Source organism: Colossoma macropomum, unplaced genomic scaffold (genome assembly GCF_904425465.1).
Source record: "Colossoma macropomum unplaced genomic scaffold, Colossoma_macropomum, whole genome shotgun sequence".
Classification (NCBI taxonomy): Eukaryota; Metazoa; Chordata; class Actinopteri; order Characiformes; family Serrasalmidae; genus Colossoma; species Colossoma macropomum.
The window spans coordinates 6,034,476-6,046,257 of NW_023494788.1; the positions used below are offsets into that span (position 1 = coordinate 6,034,476).

General features: G+C 39.3%; 1 protein-coding gene across 1 annotated transcript; it reads right to left on the minus strand.

Moving 5' to 3' along the window:
* Positions 1–110: 110 nt before the first annotated feature.
* On the minus strand, positions 111–11,446 carry LOC118806645 (probable polypeptide N-acetylgalactosaminyltransferase 8). The gene is made up of 11 exons (XM_036568142.1): positions 11,143–11,446; positions 9,852–10,104; positions 7,738–7,904; positions 7,301–7,484; positions 6,357–6,554; positions 4,113–4,227; positions 3,841–4,026; positions 1,478–1,615; positions 1,218–1,313; positions 913–1,080; positions 111–334 (listed from the first exon to the last, which is right to left on the minus strand). The coding sequence occupies exons 1-11, from the start codon at positions 11,330–11,332 to the stop codon at positions 200–202; spliced, it is 1,830 nt and encodes a 609-aa protein (XP_036424035.1). The 5' UTR covers positions 11,333–11,446; the 3' UTR covers positions 111–199.
* Positions 11,447–11,782: the final 336 nt, after the last annotated feature.

The following is an 11,782-nucleotide window of genomic DNA, read 5'->3' on the forward strand; positions in this document are numbered from 1 at the left end:
ATATATGGTCTGTCGAGTTGTAACATACATGTACTGCAGGTGACATGGAGCCCTGTATGTCATTTTGTGCAGAAATAATAATGGCAATATCACATCTGGAACTGAATTAATGGCATCTTTATTTGGATGTCATTGGCAAGTCAAAACCGTAGCAGACATTGCGTTGATCTTTGAACAAGATGAGGCCATTGCAAGCTGGTTAAAAGTCTTTTATGAGGTGTTGTATCCTCCAGTGTTGCCCACTGCATGTCTGAATGACAAGCTGGTAATATGAATCTCGTCCTTGGGCAATCTCAAGACATCTATTTGTGTGTCTGTTCCTTACTGCCTGACCCTGTAAGTAAAGTGAACAGACACCTTAACATACATCACTTTCACAAACCAGTTGCAAGGATAGTTTGGGGTTATGTGTCAAAAAGCAATGCAATGGAATGCAAAAAGCAATGGAATTTATTGCATGTTTACTTTCCCCTAGTTTAGAAATGACAAGTGCAGAGATGTCCTATTAGGAGCTGTTGGGTGCTACTGCGATTCAAATATAAACCTCAGCTGCTGGACTCAATGTTCCCTGCTTAAGTAGTGGCTTTACCACCACACCTTAACATGACAGAGATAGAATACTATGTTCCTCTTTTGTTGCCTATTCCAAATAATCAAAGGAAACGTCCAATCTGCTGCCCTAGATTTTGCCTGATCTGGTAGCCATTTGGATCCACATAGTGGTCAGCTCTGCCAATATATTTAGTGAGGCCATGGGCTACAGATCAGGCAAAATCAAGAACAATACAAAAAGTTTCTTTTGACCATTTGGATGCAGGCCCTGTCATCAGGAAGCAGGAAGTTATTTAATCAGTTGAATCAGGTGTGTTAAGCTAGGAAAACAGTAAATGCTGTAGTGCCCAATGTCAATACCTGTTTAAAGTTCCAGTACATGTGGAACCCTTTCTCCTTGGCTAATTTACAGTCATGCAGTCCAGGTACATGTCCCTCACCAGGATCCACCAGGCAACGATTGCTATTGTACTTATGAGATTTGATGCCTCCAATGTAAATCTCTCCACTCAGCCTGTAGTAACAGATCTGTATAAAAAGCGTGAAAATGTTGGTGTCATAATGACTTAGATGAGAAAATTGTCTTTCCAAGAACACAAAACATGCTGAGATCTTTGCTATTGTCTAAAATTGAGACATTGTGGTGCCACTGCCAGAACACACACCTGAGGGCCATAGAAATGGCACTGGTACAGAATAGGTACACTCCCTGGAACGGGTCCCTGATCAATACAGAATTGGCCTGATAGGTCATTCTGCATCTGTCAAAGGTCAGCAGAGAATCAATCAAGCACTGAAGTGCACCGACTATTGTTTTAAATATTTTCAAAACCTTTATGTATTAATTTCTCTTTATCTCCATCTCCATCTAGATTCCTGAAATACTTAGAATAAACAAATTATAAGAGAAACTAATGCTACTTACAACACCATAGGCGACTAGGTCCTCCCAGGTGTCAAGCTGAGGATACACATTGTCCATGTACCACTTGAAGGGCTTACATTTTAATTTCTCTCTCAGCTTCTTCCTCTCTGTCACGTCCCCTATATCAATTCCATGATTCTGAACAACAACAGATAGAAATTATTTTGATGAACACATAGTGGCTCTCATTTCAATCCAAAGCATTATTTATAAGAGGGACAAAGTTAGGAAAACAAATTAACCAAAGGCTCAACTAAACAGGTAAGTTTTTAGCCTAGACTTAAAGATGGAGGCTGTGTCTGAGTCCCGAACACAGACTGGTAGGCTATTCCAAAGCTGGGGGGCTTTGTATGAAAAGGCTTTTCCTCCTGACATAACTTTATTTATTCTGGGTACTAATGATAAGCAGCACCTTGTGATCTAAGTGGGCGTGTCGGTTGATAATAGGAAATAAGGTCACTGAGGAGCATTCAAAGCAGAAGAATTTTGTACTCAATGCGGAATTTAACTGGCAACCAATGTAAGGTACACAAAATTGGGCTAATGTGGTCAAATTTCCTGGTTTTGGTGAGAACTCTGGCTGCAGCGTTCTGGACTAACTGAAGCTTGTTAAGGTTTTGGCTGGAACAACCAGAAAGCAGAGTGTTACCGTAATCTAACCTGGACGTGATGAAGGCGTGAACTAACGTTTCTGCATCCTGTAGCGACAGTGCATTTCTTAATTTAGCGATGTTATGCAGGTGGAGGAAAGCTATTCTGGTAATATTGGTAATATGCTCATCGAAGGCCAGACTGGGATCAATCGTGATACCAAGGCTTTTTACAGATGTGCCTGGTGCAACTGAGAAACTATCGAGATTAAGAGTAAACGTAGGCAGGTTATCCCTAGCAGCTTTTGGACCAAGAAGAAGAACTTCTGTTTTGTCCGAATTTAGTAAGAGGAGGTTAATTGACATCCATTCTTTAATGTCTTTGACACAGTCCTCTATCTTATTAAGTTCAATTTTGTCCTCTGGTTTAGCTGAAATATATATATATATATATAATGTATATGGGTCCTAAGACAGAGCCCTGTGGAACACCATACTTTACTCTTGTGAGAGTATCCATTTTATCAGCTGTCTCAGGACACTGCTGGCTGGATGTTTCTGATTGCTGGACTATTCTCAGTCCAGCAGTGACACTGAGGTGTTTAAAAATCTCCAGCAGCACTACTGTGTCTGCTTTACTCGTACCAGCACAACACACACTACTAACATGCCACCACCACGTGAGTGTCACTGTGGTGCTGAGAATAATCCACCACCCAAATAATACCTGCTCTGTGGTGGTCCTGTGGGGGTCCTGACCATTGAACAACAGAGTGAAAGGGGGGGCAGAGAAACAGACAGACTACAGTCTGTAATTGTAGAACTACAAAGTGCTCCTATATGGTAAGTGGAGCTTGTAAAATGGACAAAAAGTGTAGGAATACACATGGACATGCAGGATTCAAAAACAGCTGAAAAGCATGCATATACACTACCGTTTAAATCATGTGACATCATGTGACTGAAGGAACACATGGAATTATGAAGAAAGTAGAAAGAAAGAAATCCAAATATAATTTCTTTCTAAAAAAAAAATTGAATGTTGTGTACAGTCATCTGCAAAAGTTTTGTCGCCCCTTGGCAAATGATATGCTGATTTTCAATGCGAAAATGAGTTGAGCACACCTCTACAGGAACACTTCTGCACATATAATGCAGAATTACTGTTTGCTAAATTTAACACATTGGAGGGAAAAAAATTAAACATAACATGTGGCCATTATGGCACATTTAATATTTTATGTCTTTTGTTTTTTACAGCATGTAAAACTCAAAATTTTATAACTAAATAAATTTAAAAGTCTGAAGAAAAATTCCGGTCTTTTCATAAGGTAAAATAAATGCAAATAAAAAAATAATAAAGGCTATTATTAATTAGCCTTTCGCTCTCACTAAAAAACAAATGCTTTGTGCAGTATGAATGCAATCAAGCTTTGGCTAATGAGGCAGCTTCATCACAAAGTGTTTCGTATCCAAACTTTTGCTATTATTTTGAGGAAGGAGAAGCAAACACACCAGTCTTGCAGACCTTGCAATCCAAATAATTTGACTTTTTTTTGCTATTGACCTTTTTTAATAAATGTTAGAATAAACATTATTTTATATTAGATATAATTAACAATAATATATCGCTTGCACAGAAACTGCCACCTCAGTTAAAACGAGAACTGATTATGAGCCTACCTGAAACACAATCCTTAACGACAAAATTCGGAACAGAAATTCATTACTGTAAAATTCAGTACTGTACAATCAGGTCTTACTGGTACAAACCTCTAAGGGCAGATTCCAGCTAACAAGAACGTTAGTTTTAAACTCATCCATCCAGACTTCAGCCACCCTTAGCGCATTTCTTTTCAATGGCACGCTCAGGTCTCGTGCATATGGCTTATGTGACCTCTCAATGTGGGCGATCTTGGAGCACGGCACCACTTCAATGCTTCCTCCACAGGTCCAAACCTACAGTAAAGCAAAGACCAGATTCACCATATTCACATATTTTAATATGCTTATACTGTAGAATCAAGATACGTGTGACAACTTACTCGTATTCCAAGCTCTACGTTCTCGCCTCCGTACACCTGCATTCCTTTGTCCAGCACTCCGATCTCTCCCAAGAATAACCGGTCGGCCACAAGGATCCCCATGACAGATGGACTCCTGAACACAATGGCAGAAATTAATTCACAATTTCTTCTGAACTGGACACGGTTTATCACATATGAACAAACCACACACTGTAATGTGTACAGTGAGAACCAAAATCATGTGAATGGGCCTAAAACAGCTTCCTGGAGTCATTCTATCTAAAAGTGTTCTGTTTTTGAGTTGTAGTATGCTCAAAAAGCTACATTAGCTGACTTGTATTATCAGCAATGTTAGAATGTCTTCTGTTAAAGCGATGTTTTGGCTAAAACTCAAATTTACACCAAATATAGTCAATCAGCATAGACAGGTTTGATTTCCAAAATTTGCCTGGTTACTTTAGCACTGGAGCTAATGTAGCTTACAAGTAATGGAAGCTTACAGATCACTAATTGACTGAACTTTCTCCCTCAAGTGAAGGAAAAGCTCCAACAAAACTCATCAGAACAACCTTGGAGTGACATTGATGTCAATAAAAGTAAGGCTGAATTATTATGCTAAGAGATGTGTAAAAGTGTTAGTGTGGAGCTTGTAGTTCAGATTTGTATTAAACAATATAGAGGGCCACACTCACAGGCAGACTTATGCTGGCTGTACAGACAGCTAAACTTTGGTCCAATCCCATTTGTTCTTTTTACCCCTACCCCTTGTTTTCGAGTGTCACCCTAACCCCTTGGAACGGAGTTACAAGGGGTAGTGGTTGAAATTTTGCCCTACGAAATGGGACAAACCCTCAAATAAAAAAAAAAACAAAAAACACATCACTTCATTAACAGGCTACTAGCACTGCTCTGTAGGTGACCCGGCCAGTCTTCAGTGATAGCAGAGAAGGGAAAAGTTCAGCTCCTCATTGCTGGGCTTTAGTTACATTTAGAGCATCATATGCCTTCAAAGAGGGGGGATACGACAATTACTTATTGTAGCCCACCGCTAATTATTTGGTGATACGAAGCTGAAGTCAGATATTCACCAGGTTCTTGTTCGAATTTTCCCGTTCCACCTTAAAAGCAGTTACATTCTGGCGCTTCAGGCGTTAACGCTGCAGGACCATTTAAGGTGGAACGGGAAAATTAGCTGGCTAGCTACCGAGACATTAGCATACTTTAGCGATTTTTTATGCTCGTTACGAAGAAAACAACCATAATACATTGAAACGACATTAAACTAAGATAAAACAATGATTATCGTGATTTTAATTAAGAAAATTCTCACATTTGTGGGTTTCTTTGGTTGCTCGCGAAGCCAACTTGCCGGTTTTTCTTTTTTTCTCATAAGACTCCGTTTGGATTGTGACTGAAAAACGTCTGTTTGGAGGGCCATGTAGCCCTAACACTTCACCCTACCCCTCTATCTCAACAAAAATCGGGACACCCTAACCCTAGATGTGAACACGCAAAACAGAGGGCTAAGGGCTAAGTGGTAGGGGCGAGGGGTGAAATGGGATTGGGCCTTTGTGTTACTGTATTTACTAAACTGATTTTAATATGACATTAAATTTTAAGAACTTAGCTGCTTATAGTTAGTTTTGTTAGCCTGATTAAAGAAGACTCTACAGTGCTTGCATGAGTGATTAAATATTAACTTTATGCACTCCTAGACATGCCATCATTTGTATTGTTTCACAAGTTTGAGAAAAGGACTAGTGTACGAGATGACGAGTTCTCTTCCACATAACACTGACTGAAGTCCAGTGTTTGCTTTAGTGTATTTCATCTGAAGGTGCAGCTTATTTCTTTCTTATCAAACAAGAAAACTGACAGCAGTTTGCACACTGCTAATTGGTGGGGTGTAAGCTTCCTTTACTTCTTAGCTACATTAACCTTTTAGCTCCTGGGGAAGAAGCAAACTTCAGTCGACAGTGACTTAAAATTTAATCAAGTCATAGATGTAGCGTTAGGTGTCTTGAAGTGCAGTATGCTTGTCCAGGCAGGGAATCAGACCTCAGTAATGCCACATTAAGGGCAGTGGTGTTAGCCACTACACCATACCAACAAAACATGTCTTGGCTGATCGACTCTATTTCAAGTAGAACAAAACTGTGTAAATCTGCTTTTTGGTCAAACTGTCATTTGAAGTATTACAGGTATTCTAGGTATGTTTCATATTTATAAGCAAAGTGATGCTATTCAATGAGTGTCACTCACTTTCCTGGCTCTGACTTGTCGTCAAGTTTGTACCACTCTGGCCTGAAGGACTCATACATGCACCAGAGCTGCCAGTCAAAAGCATGGGCGGCTGCTTCGTATGTAACCACGTCAAGGGTGTCGTAATTCACTCTGTCAAACACGGGAGACACCACAACCGTCCTGTCGGCTTTGATTCTAGCCAGCAGTGGCTCTGCCCTAAATATTGACGAATGTTTCACCATGTTAATCCGCAATGACAAAATGATAACAAGCAGATGACAAGCTAAATTACATACTTTTTGTAGATGCACCTACAGCTCTTCTAATCAAGGCACTTAAAGGGGAATTCCAATGATTTTTCAAATTGTCTGCTTAATTAAATGGTTAAGATGTGGCTTGATGTGATAAGCTTCATTTTAGAGAAAATTACTGAGTTCACAGAGGTGGTGATAGGAACCAGACATCTGAAGTGTTTAATGCAAAGCTGAATTACATGAAGTCGTTACACTAAATGTGTAAGCCAAATGTCTGACTGTCCAGGGTGTATCCTGCCTTCTGCCCAATGACAGCTGGGATAGGCTCCAGCACCCCACCGCGACCCAGAAGGATAAGCGGTTTAGATGATGGATGTATGTATGTATGTATGTATGTATGTGTTGTAGACATTGTGACCCCTAGTTCCTATCACCACCACTGTAAAGAGAGAGCTGGTAAGTTTTCTCTACAATGAACCGTTTCACATCAAACAACTCTGAATGATTTTGTTTACTTTCAACCATTGAATTATGCATACATTTTAAAAATATTGCTGGAGTTTAACTCCCACGTGCTAGCAGAGGCGCCGCAGCAAAGAATTAGAATTAAAAGCAACCCTACAAACTGCACAGACTTCTTCTTCTTATCAGCTTACTGATAAACCGATAAAAGATAAACTGATAAACTGATAAAAGAATTCCTTTTACCATTGCTTATGCACCTCAATGTGGGCATCCAAAATGGCCACAACATCACCAACAGCTGCCTCCCATCCTGAAATGCGTGTGTGTGCTAAGCCAAGTCGCTCTTGGTGTCTCACTCTCTTAATTAAATCAGGCCTCTCTTGATGAATTGAGAAAATATATTCATCCAGCTTCCCCTTGAGGTCCTCTATGAAGGAAAAACTACAGATTACAAACAGACTGATCTCTTCAAACCTTTTCAGGTTAAACCAGCACTGTGTCATGATTCCCTGGCCCCCATATCTGTAGGATGTTCGTTAAGGCTGTTTATCAGATAAAGATAAGGTGCTCAGTGAACTGACAGGCGAGGCTGCAGCAGTTGTGTCACCTTTGCACACGGAGACACAATCATGCAGATCCTACTCTATATGATATTAAGACTTGTGAGTGAAGTTACAGACCATTAGTGCTGTGGTCGTCCACCAGTACGATTTCCTTGAGGAGGTGAGGAGGTGTTCTGTCGATGATGCTGCGTATGGCTCTCTGTATGATGGACAGAGCCTCATCCAGGTAGATCAGAACCACACTGATTGTTGGGAGCTCCTTTGGATAAACCTTAGTAGCACATCTGAGTAACCAGAAACACAGTTAATGTCTTCAGTAAGTCGGCCTAGACATCTGAAGAACACATGTTTAGGTGATTCTTCAATTAGGGCCACATTTAACCTTTTTAGGCAGCATTCAAGAATTTTAGTTATCTAGTCTAATCTGAATCCAAAATCTGCCAATATTCAGTCATGCTACTGTATAATGATGATCATATTATGATCATATTATGATGATCAAATAATGATGTCCATATCAATATGTTCCTTTACCATCACAATGAACTGCATTTGCATTTTAAACACATTTTAAAGGGGCATTCTGGACGAAAATTACCATATATTATTTTAGTATATTATATGTCATATTTTGTAATATTCTGTAGCGCAGCATTACATCCCTCAGCCTCAGCAGGTAGACAGAATTCACAATTTTGGATCCTTTTTGTGTTTTCACACATCAGCGTTCTCACCCAGCATGCACACATCGAACAATCATTGGGAACCTCCCCCAGCCTTCCCCTACTGTGACAATGAAATCCTAGCAGCTGATGGGGGTGGGAAAAAATTCAAACAGCCCGCCCTCAAGTATCCACCCCAAAGCCCTTGCAGTTTTTCAAAAGTTCCTCCCACCTTGAAGATGCATCATCAGAAGGGGGTTTTTCTAGACTTTAAACTGGATAATCTCACTCTAGAGACTCCTGCAACACTACTGTAGGATGGGAATAGGCATGAACTTTTGTAAGAAATTGTAACTTTGTAAATTGAACACAAAATAGTAACTTTGAAGGAGGGCAACAATATTCTTCACTTTCAATGTAAGTTAATGCGAAGAGATTTTATTCCAAGCATTTTTGGGGCATTTCTATTGGTCCAAGCTTCATGACATTTTCTCCCAATGTAAACAGCAGCTGTCGCGCTCTAATGATGCAGAAAACTAGAAATCAGAAAAAGGGAGATACTTCTTTTTCTTTGGATGGCGACAATATCAACATTCGATTACATCCGAAGCTGAATGTTTCTAGCTGTCTCATTTTCAGGGATAGTGTGTGAAATGTGATATAGCAGCATGGAGACAGTCACTGGGCTTAGATAAACAGATGGCTTGATGCATAAATAAATAAATAAATAAATGGTTTTGTATATATATATATATATATATAAAACCTTGTTCTCCATTTTTGTCATTTTTCAGTTTTTGGCAGAATTTGAAAATGCTTCAGAATATCAAAATATAATATTTCGTGATGAACGGACCAAAAGAAATGGCCCAAAATTACTTGGAAAAAAAGTCTGGGTCCATTGACTTACATTAAAAGTAAGGTTTGTTTTTTCCTTCCCATATATATATATATTTATTTTTTTTTATTTTTTATTTTATTTTTTTTTTTGTTTAATTATTTATTTGTAGGCGGCACGGTGGCGCCTCACAGCAAGAATGGCCTGGGTTCGATTCCCGGCTGGGTGACCAGGGTCATTTCTGTGTGGAGTTTGCATGTTCTCCCCGTGTCTGCGTGGGTTTCCTCCGGGTACTCCGGTTTCCTCCCACAGTCCAAAGACATGCAATCAGGCCGATTGGACGTGCTAAAATTGCCCCTAGGTGTGAGTGTGTGTGTGAATGTGTATGTCTGTCTGTCTGCCCTGCGATGGACTGGCGACCTGTCCAGGGTGTATCCTGCCTTCCGCCCAATGACAGCTGGGATAGGCTCCAGCACCCCACCGCGACCCAGCAGGATAAGCGGTTTAGATGATGTATGTATGTATGTATGTATTTATTTGTATATATATATATATATTTTTTTTATTATTTATTTGTATATATATATATATATATATATTTTTTTTAATTATTTATTTGTATATATATATATATATATATATATATATATATTTTAATTATTTATTTGTATATATATATATATATATATAAATTTTTTATTTTTTTTATTTATTTATTATTTTTTTCTTACTTGGGGTCTCGAGTGTCCGGCAGGCTCCTGTTGAGGGGCAGTCTGTCACTGAGGAACACATTGTAGCCAAAATTTACAAAGAGCTGCTCTGCCTCCTTCTGCTCCTCCTCTGACAGATCATCACCCCACTTGGAGAAGAGATATGAGTTGGGGAACAACTTTTTATGAGCCACCTTCTTCTTTGGCTCCGGTTGCTTCGGCTTCTCTTCTGCTCCACTCTGTTGTCTTTTCTGATTCTGCTCCAAAGACTCCACTGTGGAGAAGATGCCACTGCATTGCTTCAGACTGATAATGCGCTTCCCAGTGCTGTTATTCTAACCAACAGAGCTTTTGACTTTTATTCGCTCCATTTGCAAACATGAGCTTCCTTTCACATTCTGCCATTTTACTACCAACTGAATGCGACACATAGAAATTGTCCAAAATTACTGGGAACAATTTGAAATCATATTAACGCGCTTGCAGGTTATGAGCGTTATCTTACTGAGTAATCATTATGGAGACAGGCCTACGAGCTTTCACTGCGTCCAAAACCGCACACTGTCAGCACGAGCACGCCACCATTAGAAGTACAGTCATGAGAATTGTATGTGTAGTATAGAGGTATGCGGTTTGGGACGCAGCCTAGGGTTAATGCATGGGGGAGTTATCTATGGCCTATTTGACCTCCAAACTTTGGTTGCGTCCAAAATCGCACACTGACACACTTAATAGTTTGTCAAAAGCAGTTTTTGTGACGTATTGTTTTCTGAATTTTAACATATTATTAAAAAAAAAAAATCCAAAATGTGTTATCCATAACTAGGCACAAAAATATTTCAACACATTTTGTGTTAAAAGTCTCCAACTGAACACACTAATGTGTCTAGTTAGAGACAGAATGTGTTGTTTTTTTGACACATATGTTTTAACATTTAAAATGTTTTAAAAAGCATTTTTAGAATTAATATTATTCAGCGTTTTTTAACGCACAGTAAACTTCATTATCTTTACTGGAACCCAAAAGGCAGCGAGCTGTAGGATCAACGCTTTAAAGTGCTGCTTATTTAAACTTTACTGAAATAGATCATCTTCATAAACTCCCAGTTAGAGAAAGGGGCAATGTCTAATATACAAAAATTAAATAAATAAATAAATAAATAAATGACTGACTGACATAGTCTCAAAGAAATAAATCAGGATTACATAAAAATAATAATAAAAAAGAATAATAATAATACATGAGTAAAAGTATCTCTTCTGCCCACAGCAGGCAGTCTTGAATCAGATCAAGGCACCTGAACACACTCACCTATTTCTCTCACCCTTTGCTCGATTCCCTCCAGCTTCTTTAAAATACTTTCATCGGCTGCCCTCTGTACTCTGCTGCTGTCTGTGGAGCTCTGCTGATGTCTGGAGAAAATGACATACGACACCATGTACAGCAGGAGTGCAACAGTGCCGAGGTAACCCAGTCCTTTAATCACACCACGGCTCCTCATTTTCAAACGAGAGCTCCAGCAATATCATTTAAGCCTGTGTGATCAGAGACTGAGGTGACACAGTCCAGAAGCGCCTGTGCTCAGGTAACTACTGCAACCCATTAACACAGGACACGCCAGATAAGACAGAAGGGAGTGGTTGCCATCAGTTTACAGGACATGAGCAGGAAACATATGTAAAAACAAAGAGCATTAAAACTTTAATAACTGTTGAGCAAAAAACAACCTTGAAGGCAGGAATGAGAAAGGAACTGGACGACAACAGCCAAGAAAAAGGTACTTGAGGCCTGCAGTTCTGTTTATATACAATACTCTTGAACCATGTACCTATTACTGTAACAATGCACTCAGCAATGAAATGTATTTACCCACCATTGTTTTTTTCTTTTGTGAAAAACTGAAAATCCTAATGTCATTCTCATGATGCCTTCTTTAAGTGCTCTCCTTTGT

Coding starts and splice junctions, on each gene's coding strand:
- LOC118806645 (XM_036568142.1), bottom strand. CDS start 11,332: ATGAGGAGCCGTGGTGTGATTAAAGGACTGGGTTACCTCGGCACTGTT. Junction 7,485..7,737: donor GGACGACCACAGCACTAATG/GTCTGTAACTTC, acceptor TTTCCTTCATAG/AGGACCTCAAGGGGAAGCTG. Junction 6,555..7,300: donor ATTGAGGTGCATAAGCAATG/GTAAAAGGAATT, acceptor GTCAATATTTAG/GGCAGAGCCACTGCTGGCTA.